Source organism: Emydura macquarii, unplaced genomic scaffold (assembly GCF_026122565.2).
Source record: "Emydura macquarii macquarii isolate MOO-44397 ecotype Brisbane River unplaced genomic scaffold, CSIRO-AGI_Emac_v2 contig_2422, whole genome shotgun sequence".
NCBI lineage: Eukaryota > Metazoa > Chordata > Testudines > Chelidae > Emydura > Emydura macquarii.
In genome coordinates, this window is record NW_027132559.1 from 23,793,802 (window position 1) to 23,819,141 (window position 25,340).

General features: G+C 38.5%; 1 protein-coding gene across 2 annotated transcripts in view; it reads left to right on the top strand.

Moving 5' to 3' along the window:
* Positions 1 to 24,592, top strand: part of CRPPA (CDP-L-ribitol pyrophosphorylase A) — a 185,140-nt gene extending 160,548 nt beyond the window's left edge. The window contains exon 10 of one of the 2 annotated variants that reach the window (XM_067562113.1): positions 20,588 to 24,592. In XM_067562113.1, the coding sequence (XP_067418214.1) occupies positions 20,588 to 20,692 (105 nt within the window). In that variant the 3' untranslated portion in view covers positions 20,693 to 24,592. The remainder of the gene's footprint in view (positions 1 to 20,587) is intronic. The other variant, XM_067562112.1, reaches the window with a different exon arrangement.
* Positions 24,593 to 25,340: the final 748 nt, after the last annotated feature.

The following is a 25,340-nucleotide window of genomic DNA, read 5'->3' on the forward strand; positions in this document are numbered from 1 at the left end:
CTTATAAATTATTCATGAGGCTATTTGCAATTTTATGTTCAGTTCATCTTTATTTTTAAGAAACATCCAAAATATGTAGTGAGTGAGTTAGCCAGTATTTATTTAGGGTCCCACTTACTCCTGGCACCACACTTAAGTAACTGGACATTGTGTGGGAAACTTGATGAAAGGGGAGAGGAATATAAGGGGGGAAGTCACCCCCACCAACCTACAGGCAGGCTGTAGGTCAATAATGCAGCTTCTTCCTGGCAACTCTTCCAGTTTATGGATTAGAATATTGGCCACTTTTATGGCCAGAGTTAGGGCCATTGGATCTGCATAAGAATAGCTCCAGTAGCCTTTGAGGCCGGTGTGGAGCATCCTGCCACAGTTCATAAAGGTGGTAGAGATGCCCACAGAGAATCTGAGCAAATGCCCATTCAAGTCAGTGGAAGTCTTTGGTGCCTATTGATTTCAAATGACATTGGATCAGGCCAAATACTAGTGTGGCTTAAGTGCTGTGAGACACTCAGCATGTGAGTGAATTTCACTGTTATAATAGAACATATTTTAGTCATAATGATGGGAAATGTGTTTTGATTTTTCTAAGAATCATTTCCTTATTTGAATTCCTATTACAGGAAAGTACTAGGAAAAATTGAATTGGTCTTTGGGGACAAGCACATTTAAAGCTGCAAGTATCCATAGGAAAGTGACTGGGGTTTTGAAACTATTTTGAAAGGAGACTGTGGTAAATAATAATTAAAGACTATGCAGCATAGAAACTTCCAAGGGGTAGGCATTTTTGCTGCTGTTATTATACAGCTTAACATACTGTATAACATACCTGAAAGTGTAGGTTAATATTGAGTACTAACGTTAACAAAGACTTGTAGATGCCTTGATAGGTCATGAACTACTCATCTGTTTTCATTTTCATTAAAATACTGTAATTATTGTAGTTAATTTGTCAGTTGTGTAGTTAATTTATCTTGAAACTGTTAATGCTAATTAGTTTTTGTTCCTTTAATTTGTATAATTGGTTCTTCATTTCCCTTTTCCTTAATTTATCATTGAAAAAAGTATTTTTTAAAAAGTCCTGGTTATTTTACAAGTATTTTACCTTTTGAATTTAATTTCAATTTGAGTGTGGGTGTTTGTATAGGAACAGACTACTGTGTTAATTGGTTTGGATTGATATTAGCTGGCAGAAAGACATGAACTACTCATCTTGGCAAACTATACATTTTATTTAAGAGAACATCAGTGACATCCTTATTTATCTGACTGAACTAACACCGTCTAGAAGAGAACTAAAATGTAAAATAAGTATAATAAGTTTATTCTCAAAAGGGAGCTTTTGACCCTTTATGTTTAAGGATATCGGAAGTGCTATTTTTAATCATTTAATTTGCAAGCACCTATTATACCATGGCTATTGTATATTTGTTTGCATAACATCTATGCTGATGTTCAAGTGAGAGATATGGTACCATATGGAAACGTGGACTGCCAACCTCTAATACTGTATCTTGGAACATTGAAAAGGGATCCGGGAGTATTATGTAACAATCACTTTTCTGTTAAGGTCACTATACAGTAGGGTTACAATAGAATCTCTTTTTTTCCACTCAACTACAAGGAGTCGCACTGGGAGCAGCACTGGGTTTCCCTGAGATCTTGTTCATTTATTTTGTTTGAGAGTCTGACATCATCCAGTGATTCCTCAATGAGACCTATTTCTCATTTTGCAAATGCTCCTATTCATATCCCTTGGAGAGGTGTCCCTCAAACCCGTCTTTTAAGGTGGACCTTTTTAGTTGCCGTGACATCACCATATGTGTGAGAGAACTGAACTTTGTTATATATATGTACCTTGACTCTTCAGTTCTTTAGTGAAAATGTGGACTTCCTTCTCTTGCCAGAATTCATCAGGAAGAAGAACATGGAATTCATCAACAAACCTGTTATTCTCGCCACTCTTTCTAGAGGGTTAAGCATATATTGAAGTTCTATTTATCTTGTTTACAAGAGCTCAGAAACATTATGCAATTGATCTGTTTTGAAGGATGCCACAAAAAACATTATTGCCAGATAAGTAAAGGATTGTGTCTTACTCATCTACCTATGAGAAGTGAATGCCTGCATTTATATATGATCAAATGTCATTCTGCCAAAGGGGTCATGGCTCCCTAGGCCATGCGAGCTGAGTCCTCCACTTCCAGAGTGTGCAAGGCAGCAATGTAGTCATTCCCCACCTGCAGGTTCATAATGCACTATCGTTTGGATCTGTCTACATTGGTGGATGCCTTCTCTGATCACAGGGTTATTCAAGCCTCACAGTAAAGTATGGCTTCTTCCTGCTAACAACATCCAATGCACATCTTGAGATGTAAGCTCTTTTGGGCGGGGATTGTCTACATCAGTTTGTATACTACCTACCACAATGGGGCCCTGAGCACAATCAGAGCCCCTCAGCGCTACCATAATATTAATAATTTTAAAAACTAACATCCTACTGGTATAGGAGAGACGTAGACACAGGAAAATTACTCACTGTTCATTCCTTTAATTGTAATTCTCCCTTCTTTCATTTGATATCCCCCTCCTCTTTCCCCTTGTGGAGAGGTACCGCCACATATCTTTACATCTCTTTATCCCATTTCTCTACTCATGAACTTCTTCATTACTCTCCAGGAAAAATGTGAAAACTTCCAAAGTAGGCCACCCTGAGGCCCTACGTACAGCTCTTGACTTTGCTTTTATTGTCTTGATTCTTTTGCCTACTTTCCAGTAGGTGGAGCCATAATACTGTATGTCCTTGACTGTTCCTGTTGGTAGGATGGGAGGGAAGGGCTGTATGACAAAGTGTGAGATGCAACAGAAACACTAACCTAAACCAAATCTGATATATGTCTTTTTAATTTTTCTCTCTTCCCTTCTTTGCCAGCTAACGTGATGGTATTGGAGACTACAAATGTGGGTCAGATATTTTATCTTAGTATACTGATAACTGGAGCTTATTTCTTCATACCTTTTCAAAAATTAATAGAAATATATAATGCTTTATACCTTGATATCATTAATCTGGGATTTGAATGATAAAATAATGAATAAGACAGAGTCTGTCTGGGCAAAAATCACATTGGGGAAGAAAGCTATTAGAGTTTTCCCTGGGATAGTGCTTAGGGTCTACAGATGACCGGGATCTGATTTGGATATGGATAGAGACTTCCTTAATGTTTTTAATGAAGTAAATACTACTGGGAACTGTGTGGTTAAGAGAGACTTTAACTTCCCAGATATAGACTGGAAGACTAGTGCTAGTAATTAAAATAGGACCCAGATTTTCCTGGATATGATAGCTGACCGATTCCTTCACCAAATAGTTGCTGAACCAACAAGAGGGGATGCCATTTTAGATTTGGTATTGTTGAATAGTGAGGACCTCATAGAAGAACTGGTTGTAGGGGACAACCTGAGTTTGAGTGACCATGAGGTAATTCAGTTCAAACTAAATGGAAGGATAAACAAAAATAGATCTGTGACTAGGATCTTTGATTTCAAAAGGCTAACGTAAAAAAATTAAGGGAATTAGTTAGGGAAGTGGACTGGACTGAAGAACTCATGGATTAAAGACAGAGGAGGCTTGGAATTACTTCAGGTCAAAGTTGCAGAAACTATCTGAGGCCTGCATCCCAAGGAAGGGGAAAAATTCATAGGCAAGAGTTGTAGACCAAGCTGGAGGAGCAAGCATCTCAGACAGGTGATTAAGAGAAAGCAGAAAGCCTACAAGGAGTGGAAGATGGGAGGGATGAGCAATTAAAGCTATCTCGTGGAGGTCAGAACATGTAGGGATAACGAGAAATGCCAAAATCCAAGCAGAGTTGGACCTTACAAAGGAAATTAAAACCAATAGTAAAAGGTTCTATAGCTGTATAAATGGGAAGAAAACAAAGAAATAAGTGGGAGAGCTAAGCACTGAGAATGGGATGGAGATTAAGGATAATCTATGTATGGCCCAATATCTAAACAAATACTTTGCCGCAGTTTTTAATGAGGCTAATGAAGAGCTTAGGGATAGTGACTGGGGGCTATGGAGGTAGAAATTACCACATCTGAGGTAGAAACAAATTCAAACTGCTTAATGGGACTGAATGGGGCCTGGATAATCTCCATCCAAGAATATTAAAGGAACTGGCATGTGAAATTGCAAGCCCATTAGCAAGGATTTTTAATGAATCTGTAAACTCAGGAGTTGTACCATATGACTGGAGAATTGCTAATATTGTTCCTATTTTTAAGAAAGGGGGAAAAAGTGATCTGGGTAATTTACAGGCCTGTTAATTTGACCTCAGTAGTATGCAAGGTCTTGGAAAAAATTTTGAAAGAGAAAGTAATTAAAGACATGGAGGTTAACGGTAATTGGGACAAAATACAATATGGCTTTACAAAAGGTAGATCATGCCAGACCAACCTGATATCTTTTTTAAGAAGATAACAGATTTTTTAGACAAAGGAAATGCAGTGGATCTAATTTATCTAGATTTTAGTAAGGCATTTGATATGGTTCCACATGGGGAATTATTAGTTAAATTGGAAAAGATGGGGATTAATATGAAAAATGGAAGGTGGATAAGGAACGGGCTAAAGGGGAGACTACAACGGGTCATACTGAAAGGTGAACTGTCAGGCTGGAAGGAAGTTACCAGTGGAGTTCCTCAGGAATCAGTCTTGGGACCAATCTTATTTAACCTTTTTATTACTGACCTTGGCACAGAAAGTGGGAGCATGCTAAGAAGTTTGCAGATGACACAAAGTTGGGAGATATTTCTAATACAGAGAAAGACTGGGATATCATACAACAAGATCTGGATGACTTTGTAAACTGGAGTAATAGAAATAGAATGAAATTTACTAGTTGGTCAGACCTCATCTGAAATACTGGGTACAGTTCTCTTCTTCCACGTTTAAGAAATATGAATTCAAACTGGAACAGGTGCAGAGAAAGGCTACTAGGATGATCCGAGAAATGGAAAAGGTGCCTTATGAGAGAAAACTCAAAGAGCTTGGCTTGTTTAGCTTAACCAAAAGAAGGCTGAAGGGAGATATGATTGCTTTCTATAAATACATCAGAGGGATAAATACCAGGGTGGAAGAGGAGTTATTTAAGTTCAGCACCAATGTGAACACAAGAACTGGAATATAGAATGGATATAAATTGGCCATCAGGAAGTTTAGACTTGAAATTAGGCAAAGGTTTGTAACCATCAGAGGAGTGAAGTTCTGGAACAGCCTTCCAAGGGGAGCAATGGGGGCAAGAAACCTAGCTGGGTTCAAGACTGAGCTTGATAAGTTTATGGAGGAAATGGTATGATGGGACAGTCTAATTTGGCAATTGACTGATCTTTAATTACTAGCGGTAAATATCCCCAATGGCCTGTGATGGGATGTTAGATGGGGTGGGTTCTGAGTTACTACAGAGAATTCTTTCTGGGTGTCTGGCTGGTGAGTCTTGCCCACATGCCCAGAGTTTAGCTGATTGCCATATTTGGGGTCAGGAAGGAATTTTCCTCCAGGGCAGATTAGCATGGACCCTGGGGGGTTTTCACCTTCCTCTGCAGCATGGGGCATGGGTCACTTGCTGCTGGATTCTCTGTACCTTGAAGTCTTTAAATCATTATTTGAGGACTTCAGTAACTCTTAGGTTAGGGGTCTATTACAGAAGTAGGTGGGTGAAGTTCTGTGGCCTGCGTTATGCAGGAGGTCAGACTAGATGATTGTAATGGTCCCTTCTGACTTTATAGTCTATGAGATGAAAGTTACTTGGCCAGATGTTTCATTTTAAATATTAAGGTGCAATTTACCTAGCGTAAGTCAAAGTAGTTCCATTGACTTCAAAATGCAATTGAAGTATGAATGATTTATGGCTTGTTCTCCAGGCTGCCCTTTTGTCATTAGAGTCTGATGGTGCAAGGTGCAGAAAACTTACTTGAAAGGTGCTAAATGCACTCAAATCCCATTGAAGCCATTTGTGTAGGGCATCTTGCAGCACCAAACCCTTAACAATGAGCTTCTGTGGATATGTCTGCACTGCACCTGTGAGTGAGCCTCCCAACCCAGATAGACAAATTCACACTGGCTTCACTTGAGCAAAAGGAATAATGTGGACATTGTGGCTTTGCCGAAGATTCAGGCTAGCCACCCAAGCTCAGACCCAGGAAGTTGGGTGGGCTTGAGAACTCGAGCCACAGCATCTATCGCTATTTTTAGCTCATTAGCTTAAGCCCCACTGGTGCAAGTCTGTCCACCCGTGCTGGGAGGCTTGCTTCCAGATGCACTGTAGAATATACCCTATGCTGCTACTGCTCATGTCTCGTTGTTTTGTGCACACAAGTACACAGCAGACTTTGGGCTGCTCCAAAACTTGATCTTGACATCATGAGAGAGCAATCAACACCACAGGAAATTAGAGTATATACTGCAGTGTGCAGAAAGCATGTGCACATAACTAAGGACTTGGGAACATACCCAATCTCAGTTATACCAGTTTAATACCAGAGTAACTTTGTTGATGGTATTTACATGATGGTAATTTCGTTACTTTAGTTTACCCTGAGGTAGCTGAGATTAGAATCTGGCCTCTAACCTACTAAACTGGTACTGTTGCCCAGAAAGATTAGGCACCACAGCAAAAGGCAACATAAACAATAGCCCAGAGGATGCACACACATGTAGTTTGTCACTCAGAGTCCGTTGTGTTCAGTTCATTATTCTCCTCTATAGGAGAATTTTTTTCATTTTGTTTTCTTACATGCTGTACAGCATTTCCTGTGAACCATCTTAAACAAATTACCTATAATCAAGGGGAATGTTTCCCATCAATTAAGTAATTATTGCAACCTTATGCTAGTATTTCAAATTACTCACAGCCTATAGGAGTTGTATTTAATGAAGATTTTAATGACTGATCAGAAATAAATAAATTAAAATGAATGCAAGTTTTTTGTTTTCTTTTCCTTTCTACTTTTAGAGGGGAAGGAGTTCTGTTTTAACATTTAGATGATTCTTTATGAAATCAGTACATTCAGGAAACCAAAGAAGTGTGCATTAGGCTGAGGGAATGGAAAAAATGCTAACATTTCCTCTGCACTGTTTTTCAGTGCCTCACAGGAGATTTTAATGCATTGCTTACTCTCAGCAAAGACCTTTCCATTTTCTTACAATAACAATAATTAAATGTTGCTCCGCTTTTCTGCATATTGCGGATAATATGAAGATCACAAAACAAATGTCCATCATTTTTCAATATAAATAGATCTTGTACCTTTATATGCCAAAGTCTATCGTCCATAACAACTAAAGCATTTTGTGTTCTGTACTTTTTGTTTTAGCAACTTGATTCTATGTGTTTGTAGTCCATTATGGTCACATTTTCTTGAAACTGACAACAACCTACATTTTCAGTGTTTGTTTGAAAATAAAAATGAAAAATAAATTAATACAATATAACTTTTTTCTATTATAATCAACATAAATTGAAGAAACCGCCTTTCAGTCACAGATTATAAAGCCAAAAAGGACCATGTGATATCCAGTCTGTCCTCCCTTATTTAGGTATACTCCTATATTAAGACCATGACTCCCAAGTAATTCAAAGGGGTGAATACAATTCTACTCCATTTATATTAGAAGACCACTGCAGTATTCATCTTTTAGATGTTTCATATTTTGGCATTTTTGCACACATTCTGCAAGTTACGGTTTTCTTAGAAATTGGTCTAAAAATTAAATTTTTGTATTTAAATAGCATTTTCTAATTACAAGTCTTTATAAAGATCCTTCTACAATAGATAACATAAGAACAAGAGATTGGTGAGATTAGAAGTTTGGTTGATAATGGTAATAGTGTTGATGTTATATACTTAGACATCTGTAATGCATTCGACTTGATACCACACAACATTTTGATTAAAAAACTAGACTGATATAAAGTTAACATGGCTCACATTGAATGGATTAAAAACTGGCTTAACTGATAGTCTCAAAATGTAACCATAAATGGGAAGTCATCATTTTGTGAGTCTATTTTCAGTGGGAGTCCTACAGGGATCAATTCTTGGCCCTACTGTATTGAACAATTTTATCAATGACCTGAAAGAAAATATAAATCATCTCTGATTTTTTGCGTGCAGATGATGTGAAAAGTGGGGGAATGGTAAATAATGAAAAGGTCAGAGGACAGATCTGGATTGCTTGGTAAACTGGGTGTAAGTGAACAATATGCATTTTAATATGGCTAAATGTAATTGTATACAGTTAGGAACAAAGAATGTAGGCCATGCTTACAGAATTGGGGCTCTATCGTGGAAGCTCAGTGACTTTGAAAAAGATTTGGGGGTCATGGTGGATTATCAGATGAACATAGCCCCCAGTGTGATGCTATGGCCAAAAGAGCTAGTGGGATCTGGGATACATAAACGGGAATCTTGAATAGGAGTAGAGAGATTATTTTATTTCTGTATTTGGCACTGGTGTGACCCTGCTGGAATACTGTGTCTAGTTCTGGTGCCCACAATTCAAGAGTGTTGATAAATTGGAGATGGTTCAGAGAAAAGCCATGAAAATGATTAAAGTGTTAGAAAACATGCCTTATAGTGATAGACTAAAGGAGCTCAATCTGTTTTGCTTAACAAAGAGAAGGCGAAGGGGTGACTTGATTTCAGCCTATATTACTTACGTGGGAACAAATATTTAATAATGGGCTCTTCACTCTAGCAGGTATACTATGATCCAATGGGTGAAAGCTGAAAGTAGACAAATTCAGACTGGAAATAAATGATAAATTTTTATCTGTGAGAGTAATTAACCATTGGAACAATTTACCAAGGGTTGTGGTGGATTCTCTCTTACTGACAATTTTTAAATTAAGATTGGATGTTTTTTTCCAAAAAAATATGCTCAAGGAATTATTTTGAGGAAGTTCTGTGGCCAGGAGATCAGACTAGATGATCACGATGGTCCCTTCGGGCATTAGAATCTAAGAACAATATCTGCTTAAGAAGTGTGAGTTCGTAGATGTCTGTTCACTCCTTGTATATTAGTCATTTGTTACGATAGGGTGCATTTGACTACCATACATAATAGCATCTTTGTGTGTTCTCGCTCAGTAGCAGAAATAATTGTTTAGAAAAAGCTGAAAGATGATGAATATGAAATGAAATTATGTATTAGAAAACACATACTGGCTGGTTTGGTTACTTAGAAAAGATTCCCAATTGATTTTAAACAGTGTGGGAATCAATATCCTCCTGTGCACTAGAAAATAAGTAGGAATATTTCTTTCTCTCATTCCCAGGATTTTTAATAATTGTCCCCTTGATATTCCCCCAAATCTCTTTGTTACTTAGCTGGAGTGGGGGCAAAGAGGAGATATGTTTTATTATATAGTAGTCTACTTGGGTACCAAAATATAAGTTTTGTTCATCTTTTTGGAAAAACTGTCTGAGAAAAACAATGTTAGAATACCTCTGTTGCCTCTACCTTTTCTTCTTTTTCTGGTAATCTCTCTCTCTCTTCCCCCTCTTCCCCCCCTTCCCACTTTCTTCTTCCTATGTTCTGCTGGCACCGTCTTTCTGTCTAGTAGGGACCGCTACAGTCATCAAAGAATGCTGATCTCTTATGTACTTTACATGTGGTTTTAACTGTAAAGGGAAACTGCCTAGGATTGTGTTAAGCAGATTTCACTGTGCTGCTAGCTTCATGTGTCAAGAACTTCCTTACATGAGCCATACAGTAACTCAGGCTTCTGATGGGGCCAGTTGTACTGTAGTAGTCTGTAAATGATTTGGATGATTGGGGTGTTTATGTGTAGTAAAGAGGCCAGGAATGAGTAGCAGGTTTCTCTGAATGCATGTGTGTGGTGGGTCTGCTGGGCATTCCCAGCTTCCTGGCCTCCCAAAAACATAACACCCCAGCCATTGAAATCATTTACAGACTATCACAGAAGGTCCTCCACACTTACATGCAGAAGGAAACACTACCATCCACTGCTCTGTGGGAGACCTGTATTGAAATCCCATGTGAATTTGTCAATGCCTCTGGGCCTGGCCCAACACCCACTGAAGTCAGTGGAAAGATTAATTGATTTCTGCTGGCTTTGTCCCAGGCTCGGATTTTAAAGACTTTGAGCACTGTTGAGATAACATTCATACCTCCTGGGGAGAATATAGTGATTCTGCTGTGCTTCAAATTTATATCTTTTTTTTCAACCCTCGTCTTGTCTATTTTGATAGTAAAATCCTTGTCCCTAAAAAGCTTACAATATGGTTTCACAATTCATAGCCTGATTTGGGGTGCGGCCTGTATGCATTACTATAACTCTTTAAATAAATAATAATTAATAATACACCACCCTTAGTAGGCGATATCCTATATTAAGAATCTTCCTTGCATACAATATTCTTCCACCTTTATTAGACAACCACTTCTGTTAAATAACTGATTTTTGCCAATCCTTTTGTACTAGTCACATACAGGTGGGAGAATTGGCTACCAGTTCAAGCACATGGTAACTTTATTGGACTCAGGAAGAGGAATTGACAGTAGCTTCTGTTATCACTGCTAATACAGTAGGTGAAGCCAGGGTACGTAGAGCTAAGGAGAGTAAATGGGGGAACAAAACCCCCAAACTCTCCTGACTCTCAGTCCCTGTGTCTTAATCACAAAGAGTGTATGTTATGAGAATCTGCTTTATAAGACACTCCTTTGTTGTTGTTGTTGTTGTGGAAGGTGTGTTTCATTTTCTTTGTCATAGAACTGTTTTTTTAAGTAATTACTATAACAACATTTTTACAAAAACCATAGAGACATGAAGAGAATGAGAGCAGAGAAGTCACATAGACCTTGCCAGAATAAGCAGTATTGAAGCTTTGGGTTTGCACAATATATTCTCTTGTACTACCATCAGTTTTAGAAGAGTCCAAGAATCAGTAAATGGAATTATTGTCCTAAATGTTTTTATTTTCTGCTACAACTTTGTAAACATTCATTAATTTCAAAAGTTGATGGCTTTCCAATTACTCATGAAAGACAATACCTGTATGCACTCTACTTAGTGTAAAAATAAGTATAAGTTATGATATAGTGAATAAAGATATAATGTTCGTGTGGAAGTGAAGAAGAACTGGGCTGTCTCTTAAGCAGTGCTGAAAGTTCATTGCCTGCAGTCTGTCTCCTGTGTACTATTTGTGTTGTCATCCAACTACATCTTACTTTATATTTGAATTCAGTGCTATGTTAATTTGTTGTGTATTACTTGAAAGGAAAACTAAAAATGTTCAGCAAAATAATTTTCTTTTCTCTCTAAGATATCTGTTTAAATATCTTTTTATTGGGGTAAACAATTACACTGGTATTATGTCTGAAATGTCATTTATCAGTAGGTTCTTTAGCAAGTGGCTTGAATAAAAATGTCGCATGGAAGCATTTTAAGGAGAGGGAGGCCATCAGATTAGATTATACTGCTGCATTTTACATAGAGCACCTGATTATAATATTCAAATATATTTTGCTGAATATTTTAAACAGGAAAAAGCCGCTTCATAGATCTCCCATAGTGAATTTTTCATTCTAAGTTTGTATATTTGAGATTAGAATGAAGTATGTCATTGTATGAATACCTACTATCAAAACATTACTTGTTTAACAAAGCCATCTTATTTTAATCTAGAAAAGAAATAAAAATATGACCAAGGAGGCATTTGGGACTAGATTCTGTACTGAGTTTTTCAGTGGGTACTGTCTAGAAGTTGCTTCCCAGATGAGTGTGGCATCAGTGATGGTTTTAAGCCATCTTTGTGCCTTCCCACTTCTGGGCTATTCTGGGAGTTGGTGTGGTCCCTAGCATAAGTTAAAACAGCCCCATGGGGTGGCCTCCTTGCTGCTGCCAATAAGTTACTCTGCAGCTCATAACTGCCAAAATGCTTAGAGTTTTGGCCACTCCCCCTTCCTGCCTCTGACACGCCCCTAAAGCCCACCTTGCAACAGGGGTTAATGGGGATGAAGCATAAGGACATCCCTATGCTGCTCCTATGCTCTGGGAATACCCACAGGTCCCTATCCATCTTCTTTACAACCCTTTACTGTAGGAGCAGTGGGCTCATAATTTGTCCCCTTGTCCTTAAGATGGCAAGTATGCCAAATACAGCATAGGAGTTTCTTGCTTCTGTGTGTTGCATCGTCACTCTATTATACCACAAGGTTTTGAATAATAGGGTTTCCGTGGACAAGTTTATCTTAAAAAAGTGCACGTGTGATTGTTTTCTCTGTGTTCTTGTCACGTATTCCTCAGGCAAAAACACTAATGTAGTTTTATGCATTCATTCTGCTTCCATTGTTTTATTTTATTTGTGTTATGATAGCATCTAGGGACCCAGTCATTTATCAGGATGCCATTAAACTAGACAAACACATAACAAAGACACAGTCCCTGCCGCAAATCACCTACAATTTTCATTGACGATCTGCCTTTCATAAGCCAAAGTTCTTAGAGAAGAGCACCAGTACCTACTTCACATGGGTACATACTAATACTGACGCTCACTTCAATTAGTACAGTCTCGTTTCTGGGCTAGGAGCTTATCTCTTCAAGTTTCCCATCAACCTTATAACCAATGGTAGCACCGCAGTTCTATTTACATTTTGAAAAAATGTATTCATTAGAAAGTGAATTGATGATATGTTACAGTTAAAAGAGTGCAAAATAAATGCACAACAATTTTATTCTGTCATATTAAAAGGTTTGTGGTTTTCAGAGGTAGGGAAGATACCTTCACAAGTATTTTTCACTAGCGATAGTAGGCTTAGTCCTCAGTCTTATGGATGTCAGATAAATTTCTCAAACTATGCTTTAAGTTAAACTAGTTAATATTCAGTTGCAATATATGCATATCAAGGAATGTTCCAGCTGAAAAAAGTCCTAAACATGTTAAAGTATGGGAATGAACAATTAAGAGAATGTCAGTAAATTTTCTAATATCCTCCCAGTTTCTTAAATAAATGAACAGAGGTGAAATATCTCATTGCACATTCCAAACACTGTTTTAACTCTGCCCATGTAACTCTTCCCAGCCTCATCCTGTAGACAGGAAAACCTCTTAAACCTAACAACTCTGCATCATGCACATTATGAATGTCAGTGACCATCATTATATGATACTGCTGTGTCTGGAATTTTTTACTATCAATAGTGGACAGAAAGTGGATATTTTATTTTGGAATCAAAGTTTTGTTATATGGATTAATGATGTATAAAGTTGGTAATGTTTCTAAGTATTTTCTTTTTCAATGCACTTAAAATGAAATGGTAAAAATTTTGTTCTTTGTATATAAATGTACTTTATTTCAACAATAAAAAAAAGCCTTTTATTAATGGCCAAAAAAAGGGTTTTTACAAAAGACTCACTTAACTCAACTGGATGAAATGAGTAGACAGTGGATAAGACAAGGTTTTTGGGTCATGCCAGATGAGCCTGGGGAAAGTTAATCATGTTAATCCGTAAAGATATTTCTGCCTATGAATCAGACCTTCAAGGTTTCTGTTAAGTAAAAGAACTAGTCTTGTTTAATCTATAAGCATCAAGTGAGTAGGATACTACAGTACATTTTGTCCTCTGAATATACTGAACAGTGGGTGGGCTATAATGTAAGATAACTGTTGAGGGCTTCATATAAGATCTCTTTGAGCATTCTGTTCTTACATCCTGTTCTGTACCATAGTTTACATTGTGTCTAAGCTTCTCAAGCAACAAGACATGTGAAGACCTGGCTCTACTTGATTATTTGGCTTTCTGCAACCAGTAATGAAATTTTTGAAAGATTTAGTAGTATACCACAAAATACAAAGGATGTTTGGAGGCCTGTATGTAGGGTCAGATTAGATAGATCCTGGCATCCTTACTGAGGCATCCGTGTATGCACTACCCGTTTTATTCATCACTAATTCCAAGAATGACACTGCAGGGTCAGAAACATGGGATTTTTCAAGGTATACCTGTGGGATGTCATATCTTCACTTACTGGCTCCTCTCTAAATTAGAAGGGCTCTTACATTTTTCATTTTTTTATAGTTTAAATCCTAGTTTGTGTTCTGTGCTGTTCAATGATAGAATCCAAATTAACTGTAGTCGCTTAGGAAAATGTTAGGTATCATTATGGCTCAATGAAAATATCAGCACACTAAACAGCAAAGAAATCTGGTCTGAAAAGCAAAGAAATCAGGCTACATTCAGAAAAAGATAGAGCAGAACACTGAAAATATGGTTACCAAAGTTAACCACTGTCACTATAAAAAAATAACAGCAGAAATAGAAAAGGCCCAAGGAAGAACAACAGAATGGATTATTCAGATATCACACTACTGATTCTTAGCATGCAAGCGAGTTTTGACTTTTGGAAAGACATGCTATGGTGTTAATTAGTTTTGAACTATTTGAGTTTATGTGTAGAGACAGCTTTAGGAAAGTGGGTGCTGTGCAAGCCGTAAGAGAGTTTGTCTGTCTTGGGCTCTGATTAGAGTCTGTTCTTGAGGCAGAGTTGCTTCCTGGGAACCAGGCATTTGGTGTCAGTCTGAGATTCCTGGAAGAAGGTATTGTCCTGCTGCTGTTTGACCATTTCATTCCAGGACTGGTATAGGTGTGTAAACAAAGCAAGTTATATTAGAATATATGCAGACTTATCACTGATTTCTCCTCCGCAGTGAGGCCAAGCCAGGTCCCAGGCATCTGCTGCTGTGCAACATGGGTGTTGCTGGCGCCAGAATGGTCACTGGCATCAGAATCAGGGACAACAATATGAATATTGTTAGCTAAGATAAATATTTATAAGGGCCATCAACCCTTGTGCTGCAGGACATAAGCCAACTATCAACTGCCTAGAGTTAAGAATAAATTCTGCATATTAATGATACAGCATACTTTTTCAAAATAGGAGTATTACATATTCTTGTAAAGTATCTGCTGCTGGTCACTGTCAAAGACAAGATACCAGTCTAGATGGAATGATGGTTGAATCTAGTATGTCAGCTCATATGTTCGTATAATTCTCAAAGATAGATTTTAAAAGGAAATGGTTAGGCTAAACTTATTAAAAAGGAACCAACAGATTTCTTTAACTATGTTACAAGTAACAGCTTAAGTTATTAAGAGTGGAAGAATTTTAAAAATCAGTATTACTTTTAATTATTTCTGCTGTTTATATTTTGTATTTCTTTTCTTCCTGGACAAAGAAAAATATACTACTCAGTTTCTAATCACGCTATCTTTTCCGCTTCCTCTACACAGCACACTGCTGCAGTGTGTAGGTTGTAAATAACCCCCGAAGATTTTGTTTTTCAAATCTTTCCCTTGGAATTTTAAAATAATCATTAAAACCTTTCAGTTTGGCTTTAGGTTTGGTAAAAGCTTTTATTAAAACTAATTTTTCAGTCAAATTGGACCTCACAATGTCACTTTAAGTCCCATGCTTTAAAATAGTGGAAGCTAAATTTCCCCTCTCACTTCCTTTCATGTTCAAAAACTAAAATAATTTATTACAACAAAGGAATGTATATAGAATCCACCAACCAACAGAGGATGTAGAAAGATTTATTAGGAGAAACATTAAGATCATTCCTGGCCAGGTGCATTTTTTTTCCTTCTTAAAAGAAAAAAAAGAAGAGTACATAGCTTTGACCAAATTCAAGTATGGCTGGAAGTCCATTTAGAAAACATAATGTCTGTAACTGTTAAGCACTTCTGCACATTGCAGCCATAAACTAAACAAAAATGGAGACATGAGGTTGCTGCTGCTGAATTACAAGAAATGTGTTACTAAATCTTGAAAACAATTAAAGTGTTTGGCTATGTGGCCCTCTGGGCCTGATTCCCCATTCCTTGCTCCTTGTGCAGTCATTTACACCTGTGCACAGTGGGGGAAAAAACAGAATGGCATCTTCTGACACCCACTTTGCACAGGTGTGTAAATATCTACACGAGATGAAAGACAATGGAAACCAGGCACCATGAGTTCAATTCTGCACTCCCTTGTTTATCTGCCCTATGCTAATTGTGTGAGTAAGAAGTACAGGATTTAACCATAGGTGAACGTTAAACATCTATATTCTAAATGCCTGTGATTGTTATTTTTAACTCAGAGAATTTTGCAGGCTACTAGTAAATAACTTTGACTAATTCTCCTAGGTATCAAAAATATCTAAAATGATTTCCATACTTTAGAGCAAAATTCTAGTCTGACCCAATCATCCATATTTCCAAACTAATGACTAAAGGGTCACATGTAAACTGCATTATGCATCTCAGATAAGCAGAAGATAAATTGACTTATCTGGGATGTGCTCTGGTTCTGTAGCTTTTCCATATGCCTCTAGGATGCAAATAGGGACTTAGACTCATAGATTATTAGAGTTGGAAGGGACCTCAGGAGGTCATCTAGTGCAACCCCCTGCTCAAAGCAGGACTAACCTCAGCTAAATTATCTCAGCCAGGGCTTTGTCAAGCCACAGCTTAAAAACCTCTAAAGATGGAGATTCCACCACCTCCCTAGGTAATCCATTCTAGTGCTTCACCACCCTCCTAGTGAAAAACTTTTTCCTAATATCCAACCTACATCTCCTGCACTGCAACTTGAGACCATTGCTCCTTGTTCTGTCATCTACTACCATTGAGAACAGCCTCGCTCCATCCTCCCTGGAACCCCCTTTCAGGTAGTTAAAGGTGGCTATCAAATCCCCTCTCATTCTTCTCTTTTGCAGATTAAACAGACTTAGTTCCCTCAGTCTCTCATAAGTCAGCCCCCTAATCATTTTTGTTGTCCTCCGCTGGAGTCTCTACAACTTGTCCACATCGTTTTTGTAATGGGAGACCCAAAACTGGACACCATACTCCAAATGCGGCCTCATCAATGCCGAATAGAGGGGACTAATCACTTCCCTCGATCTGTTGGCAATGCTCCTACAAATGCAGCCCAATATGCTATTAGCCTTCTTGGCAACCAGGGCACACTGCTGACTCATATCCAGCTTCTTATCCACTGTAACCCCCAGGTCCTTTTCCGCAGAACTGTTGCCTAGCCCGTCGGTCCCTAGTCTGTAGCTGTGCATGGGATTCTTCCATCCTAAGTGGAGGACTCTGCACTTGTCCTTGTTGAACCTCATCAGATTTCTTTTGGCCCAATCCTCCAATTTGTCTAGGTCACTCTGTGTCCTATACCTACCTTCCAGGGTATCTACCACTCCACCTAGCTTAGTGTCATCTGCAAACTTGCTGAGGGTGAAATCTACCCTATTCTCCAGATCATTAATGAAGATGTTGAACAAAACCGGCCCCAGGACCGACCCCTGGGGCACTCCACTTGTGACCAGCTGCCAGCTAGACATGGAGCCATTGATCACTACCCATTGAGCCTGATGATCTAGCCAGTTTTCTATCCATTTTATAGACCATTCATCCAACTTATACTTCTTTAACTTGCTGAGAAGGATACTGTGGGAGACTGTATCAAAAGGTTTGCTAAAGTCAAGGTATATCACGTCCACCGCTTTCCCCATGTCCACAGAGCCAGTCACCTCTTCATAGAAGGCAATCAGATTGGTCAGTCATGACTTGCTTTTGGTGAATCAATGTTGACTGTTCCTGATCACTTTCCTCTCTTCCAAGTGCCTTAAAATGGATTCCTTGAGGACCTGCTTCATGATTTTTCCAGGGATTGAGGTGAGGCTGACCGGTCTGTAGTTCCCCGACCCTCTTTCCTTTCTTGAAGATGGGCACTATATTTGCAATAATTTCCAATCATCAGGGACCTCCCCCAACTGCCATGAGCTTTGAAAGATAATAGCCAATGGCTCTCAAGTCACATCAGCCAACTCCCTCAGCACCCTCAGATGCATTGCATCTGGCCCCATGGACTTGTGTATGTCCAATCTTTCTAAATAGTCCTGGACCTGTTCCTTCAGCACTGAGGGATGTTCACCTCCTCCCCATTCTGTGCTGGCCAGTACAATAGCCTAGGAGCTGACCTTGTCTGTGAAGACAGAGGGGAAAAGGCATTGAGTACCTCAGCTTTCTCCGCATCCTCTGTCACTAGTTTGCCTCCCCCATTCTATAAGGGGCCCCCCACTTTCCTTAATCTTCCTCTTGTTGGTAACATAACTGTAGAAATCCTTCTTGTCCTCTTTCACGTCCCTTGCTAGCTGCAATTCCAGTTGCACTTTGGCCTTTCTGATTTCATTCCTGCATGTTCGAGCAGTATTTTTGTAATCCTCTCTAGTCATCTGACCAAGCTTCCACTTCCTGTAAGCTTCTTTTTTGTGTTTAAGCTCACCAAAGACTTCTTTGTTAAGCTAAGCTGGGCACCTACCATATTTGCTATTCTTTCTGACTTCTGTAGAGCTCACAACATTCACTCACATGTCCAAGTGCTCAACCCACAACACAAATGATAATGACTGCATCATCACAGACAGAGCTTAAATTCTGCCGGAGCTGTGCTCCGGTAAATATTTCCAAACCTCTGCAAGGCAGAAGCCCAGAGCCCTGGCGTCGCACAGAACAAAAGCCCTTAGCCCCACCACTCCGCTGCAGGGCAGAAGTCCTGATTTCCATCCCCTCCAGCCCAGCAGCTGAAATCTGGAGCCCCTAGCCCTCTCACTCCCACCTTAGAGCTTTTACAGCATGTTGGGGGGGACGTGTGGGGGTTTCAGGAAATAATCTATAAGAGTTTAAAACCTGATCACTGAGATATTCACACCTCATCGAGGTGCCAATGTGCAACAGAACAGCTCTGCTTTTATTCCCTTATCTTAAAACTACAACCCCTGGCCCCGTTCTCTAACATCACTCCTCTCCTTAAACCTTCTCTTCCAGTTCTTCCAACTTCCCTCTCTGCCCTGCTTCTCATCATTTTCTTAAAAATGAACATAAGACAGTGAAAGCTTTTCTACTGCCCTCCTGTCCAATATCCATTTTCCCTTCACTCCCATTGAGATTTTGAGGTCTTTTACTCTTCACCTCTAACTCCTGTACTTGTAAACACATTCTGCCTCTCCCCATGTAGTAGCCCCTCTCCTTAAACAGCCAGCACTTGACTCTGTCTTCACCTTTACCACATTTTCCTCTATCCATTTACTAAGGTTTCTTGAATATGCCATCTAAAGTCATTGGCTCAGCATCTTCTTTTCTGATTCCTCTTGGGAAATTTGGCTTTTGTTCCACTGTTTCATGAATATCACTCCCACCAGTAGTCAACATTGCTGACTGCATCTACTGACATCTACTTAGTGTGCAGGTGGAAATACTATTTGTCCATACCGATTTGTCTTTTTATCTGCATATAATTAGGAAGATTTGGAAGCCCTTTGAAAAACTGATCTCCACTGCCTGTTAAGGAGCTTCGTATTGTACTACACTGCAAGTTATGTTGTATCATTTGTGATATAGCAAGGGCAGAGGGCAATAGGAGGGTGCTCGACAGGAGATCTGGAAGGCTCAGAATGCTTAGGGCTCTATTCCCTGCAGACTAGCTAGAAGTTATGAGGGGGCAGACAGAGCACGAGCTGGAGGAGTTGGAGTGCCGTGCTGCATGCAGAGTTGTGTGAAGGAGCAGAAAGGTGTGCAGAGGGTGTGGAGGAGCAGAAAGGAGTGCTGGGAAAGGTACTGGGCTCAAGAAGCCAGAAGGACAGGGGGAAATTAGCCCAGGGGAAAAGACTGCAACTGTGAGTACAGTGCCAGCAACACATAGCTGCTACTCATAGGACCCCTGGGCTGGGACACAGAGGAGCAGGCGGGCCTGGGTCCCTACCCCCCTCACTGGGGAGATGGGGTAACTGGTGATGCCCTGGCCCACCATGAGAGGCAAAAGCACGAGACCCACTAGGGTGAAGCTGGCTGTTTGCCACACATTCTTTGTTTGTCTTTATACTTGCCTATCAAGAAGAGATTAATTTCTTTGATTATTTGAACAAAGATAGGCTCAAATCACTAAAGTCCCAATGCTTAAATCTCATTGAAGTTGCATGTTTAAGTGCTTTGCTGAATAGGACTGGAATTTAAGTACGTGCTTAAATGCTTTGTTTAATGTGGACCTAAATTTGGATCCTGATTTCCCAAACCGTAAAGTACGGGGGTGTTAAGATTCTTGGTTTTGCTTCTGTCTTTTGGGAATCCGCTTACAGAATTGGGACCTGGATTCAGTTTTCAAACACATGTTGGGAAGAGGGAGTCTGTCTGGAAACAAGGTTTCATTTTGGGTCATCTCTTGATTGAAGCTATCTCATTTCATTACAATTAAAATACATTCCATTTCCATTTGTTTCCATTCTATTTCTGTCTACAAATGTTTTTTATGGTATACTGTATAGATTGGAAAACTGACATTAGTATGACATATTCTTTTATTAAAAATCAACATTTTTGGAAAGTTTTTGTGCTGGTAAATGCAACACATTTTGAATTTTTATCAGAAGTCATAAGGTGATTGTGCATATTTTAAAATGGGTGTTAAGTGAGATTAACTTTTTTCATAATTGCTCACAAGATGTTCCTTTTTCTTTCAGGACAATCCAAAGCTTCAGGAGACAATAAATTCTGCTGCTGCCATTATCTCTGCATTGATAAAGGACAGAAACCCTGAGCTGATTGGCCAGCTGTTGGTAGCATAAATAAATAAATAATTTGTAGCTATCAAAAGTATTTCTTTTTTCATCATGTATTTACCAATGTTCTTGAAACATTTTATTCTATGACAAAAAACACTGGATTTAAAAATTTTGCTATTATGATCTTTTATCATAAAATGTAAGTTTGACCTTTTGTTGATTTGCAAATGTAAATGAAATAGAAGGTGTTGAGGTACACCAGGTATTATACTTTGAAGTGTTATATTGAAGCATTATATGTGAGGTGCTAATCATTTCAAAAAGTACACACTGGATGGTGCTATTTATTCCTTTCATGTCCAAAGCTCTCAATCTAGGCACAAATTTCTCTTCAACCAGATAACATATATGATCTTAAAACACAGCTCTTTATATGAAAATGATTGAGGGGTCGATCCTGCACTTACTATTGGGTTTAGCATTTGATATAAGACATAGTCCCTTTGACTTTAATGAAAGTACCTTGGTAGTGTTTTCAGGACCCCATTCTCATTCCTCATATGAATGAATGAATGAAGGCTACATTTTAAAAATACATTTGTACATACCAAATGAGATGTAATCGCCTTCCTGGGCGTGCAGAATTAGGAATTCATTGTGGTGGGAATTAACTATTTTTAAACCTTGAAAGGTTATCCATTCTGTTGGTAGTGGAGAAATAAGACAGAAGGAAGTCTCTCTTTCTTCTTAAGTAATTGAGCTGCTGCTTTACTTTTCATCTCTCTCTGAATTTCTGTTTGATATATGTGTTTGTTACACCACCAGCTGAAAAATAGTATTATAACTGCTAATGCATGGAGGATTTTGACATTTAAATGAAGATAGTTTAGAGAGAAGGGTAGAATGGGAAGTGTTCTCTATCTGTGTTGAATATTTTCAAGTGTTCCACCAACTTAAAATGTACATTTCTCTTGTGCCTCTGGCAGCATATAACCCACTGAAGTCTTCTTGGTTTTTTTGGAACTTTCCCCAATTTCTGAATAGGTCAGGGTACATTCTTAGGGACTCTTGTTGACTTCACTGTAATTGGAACAGGGACTTGGCTGCCCCATATGTGCTCCCATAAACTTCCCACCATCTCCAGCCTTAGAGATGGCTCCTATTCCAAGGGGAAATTTCCCCTTGAAACCAACCATGTAATGCATTATGCAGATGTCCTGTCACTGCAGGGTTGAAGTCTGTCGCATGGCAGTTGGGCCTTGTATACTGCTGGAGAATACACTGTTATACATGCACTGCACCCCTGAGGTCATAGAAGGGGGAATATTGTTCCCTGACTACCAGCAATATTAGGAATTTTTTCAAGAGCCTCAGCCAGAAAAAGGAGATAGGAGACTTCACTGAGTCAAATATTTTCCTGTCCCAATGGCATTCAGGAGGGAAGAGTGATGATCTCCCTTACCTATTAGGCAAACCACACAAAATTCTGTGAAGAAGGGTGCCCCCAACTTTGATAAAAAAAAGAACCCTCCCAAACATCCATCATGAACTGTCGGGTGTCTCCCTTCTCCAGTGTGACACCTCAAGAGATCTCCAACACCGTAGTTTCCAAAAAATAAAACAATCCCTGTCTGCTACCCTTCCTCCTCCTCTCCCTGCTGTGCCAGGTAAGGACCTTTATGCAATCCTAAGGCTGCAATAAATTCAATGGCCTAAATGGCCCGCTGAGTGGAAGTGGGTTTGGTCGAGAAGAGGATGCAATGGAAGGTGGATGTTAAAGTCAGTCTTCATGTTTCAGAGAAAAACTGCATGCTTCTTTCTGCTCACTTGCTATATGTGTGCTCCTGGTCATAGAGCATGGGTTGATGGTGCTTTTATTTTGCCTTTTCTGTAAACCTGGTCCAAGAGAAAATTGTCCTAGTGTGCAGTTTCCAAGCACAGTTTTCTGAGTCATAGGCATGCCAGAATGCCGCCTCAGGTGCGTTAAATAAGGTCTTAAAATAATATGAATCTATTTTGGGTTTGCTTTGCTAATGGGTACTTTGAAACACTGGATGAACTACACATGTCTCTGCTTTAAAATCTTGCTAAGAAACTGATGCTGATCCCAAATTTTCCTCCTGTACAAGGTACAACTGCCTGCTTTTCATCCAGGACACACATTTTCATTCAGTACAGAAATCTGCATAAAACAGCTACAACGTTCTCATGCAATCAGTACAATCTGTTTCCTCCTTTGCTCCTCTTCCCTCTCTATAATTATTACAGATGAATCATTTGTCCTCCTTTGACATTGTACAAATATATTTGTCAGCACCATACATACCTAGAGAATGCATATGTGGTCTAGTCAGACAAATGACGAACTCAAGACCTTACATTATTTGCATTCACTTATGAATAAGCTTTTCAAATTCGCTTTTGTCTGACACTAATAGGTTGAGTTTGATGCAGTAATTCATCTCTCAAGCTTGCAAAAGATGTGATGCAAGTTATTGGTTGGATTGAAAACACCTAGATTACTAGTGTCTTCTTTCTTATTTTGCTGCTTCTTCACTTTAAGATGTAGAAAGGCTCTAACACAAAATATAGGATGTGTTTCCCCAGGACTAACAAGCAAGCAAAGAAAAAGAATCCTTTATGTTTTACATCTACACTAATTATAGCCAGTGTGTTTAAATTCAAGCACTAGAGGAAGCAAACTGATTCATAATTATAAAATAATTTTCAATTATGTCAATTTCACTTTTATTCAGTTGTAATTTTTACTTATTTATTTTAAACAGGTTTTGATGCAATAAACTGCTATAATGAAAAATGATTTTCTGCAAGCTATTTGAGAGCAGAAATTGGAAAGAAAATACACAATGTAAATTAATTTTCAGGTCCTCAGTATAGATTTAATTTTATTTCAACTAAAATGCAGGATAAAATAACAGGTTTCCCTGGTGTTATTAATATAATATTATTGCTGTCTCTTTTTAAACAATCTATAAATAGCCAGTGAACTAGCACGGTGAAAGTAAAAATTACAAAAGCAAAGTTATTGAAACAGACTGCAAAATAGTGAGCTTCTGTAAAAGTAAATGAAAAAGAGTAGAATTAATGCTATTGAGTGTCCAAACCAAATCTAAGTGGCGTTTTCATGAATATTAATATCTAAAGTATTAATAAAAATGTATGGTGGAATTAAGAAACTGGTTGATTGTTTATCTACACACAGCAGCTCACGAAGAGTTATACAAATGAAAAACCTGGCATATATATACCCACACACACACACACACATGGAGTTTGATTTTAACTAGTGAATCAGTCACAACCCATGTTGCTTTGAACATCTAGACAGAGAACATATACTTATAAAGACCCAGAATCAGCCACTCTTACTCACCTTAGTCCTCAAGTAATCATCAATGATCTTTCTTGGGTAAAATGCTTGGGTAAAATTACACGAATGAAAAGCACAGAAGACAACGTAATAAAGAAACTTCCAGTTAGGGGACAAAATCCTACCCTATTGCAATCATTGGCAAAAACTCCCATTTTGCCCTCGGGGGCCAGGATTTTACCCATGAAGTTTGCAGCTGACCTCTCACTATAATGGTCTGAACAACAAAATCCTGCATTCAAAAAACTTTAAGCTTTGAGGATGTTAAGCGCTACATCCACACGAACATATACTTTTTAGGTGCTTATCTAAACAGATGCTTCAAAACCCATTTGAGGTCACCGTTGCTAGTGCTCTCCTATTGTATGTCACCTCTTACTGTAAATTGTTTTTTTAAAAACAAGTGATTTGAATAATTCAGATGTCATATTTTATCTGTGATTAAGGGTATTTTATCTGTTTGAATTAAAGTGGAAAGTGCTGAATCTAGATGGACTAAACAGAAATCTAAATGAATGAATTCAATTGATTGATAAAACTTCCAGTAAATTAAGTAGAGCCAGAATTTGGCTCAATGAAAGGGATAGACAGTTGGGAAAAGAAATTTGTTGTGCAGATTCATGTAGCAGTTCAGAATGATTTTGTTTGCTCATACTGTAAAAGACACCTACCTGATTATTCTATGCTCCTTTTGACAATGAAATCACTACCCCTAATCCCATCTAATTTTTTTATAATGTATTATTGGGATCTTTCCAACTCGGGAATTCATATACATGGTTCACTAAATGAAAGATTTTCTGTGTGACTTAGTAGTGAAAGAATGCTATTCAAAGGCATTTCCTCTTCTTTGTTTCAAGGATCACTTGTTAAAGCCATGATTAACTCTTTGACTGTTCACTTAAACTTGGAGAGATGCCGAGACTTGTAAAAAGAATAGAATATTTAAGTGCCCCCCTTGGGGCAATTAGTTATGAAATCCTAAGATGTTGATATTTGCTGTGATGCAAAAGACTCCACTATAAATCTGTTATTTAGATACCAATCTTGTTGCAGTAGCTAGACAGATGAGGAATGAGATACTCCAAAACAAAACTTGATTCTGTTTTCCTTGTTACTGGACCATTCATTTGATCACTCAGGTTTTTTGCAGTTCCTGATAAGTCCACATTATGACATATTGTAGCTTTATCTTTTTTTAAATAAAACCACTTGCTCTTGCAACTGCACCCACTTAGGTGCAAGTCAGTAAGGTCCTTATGCATAGATATCTGTGCTGAGAATATTGAAGGCTGTTACTCCATCTTTAGAGCTGTAACG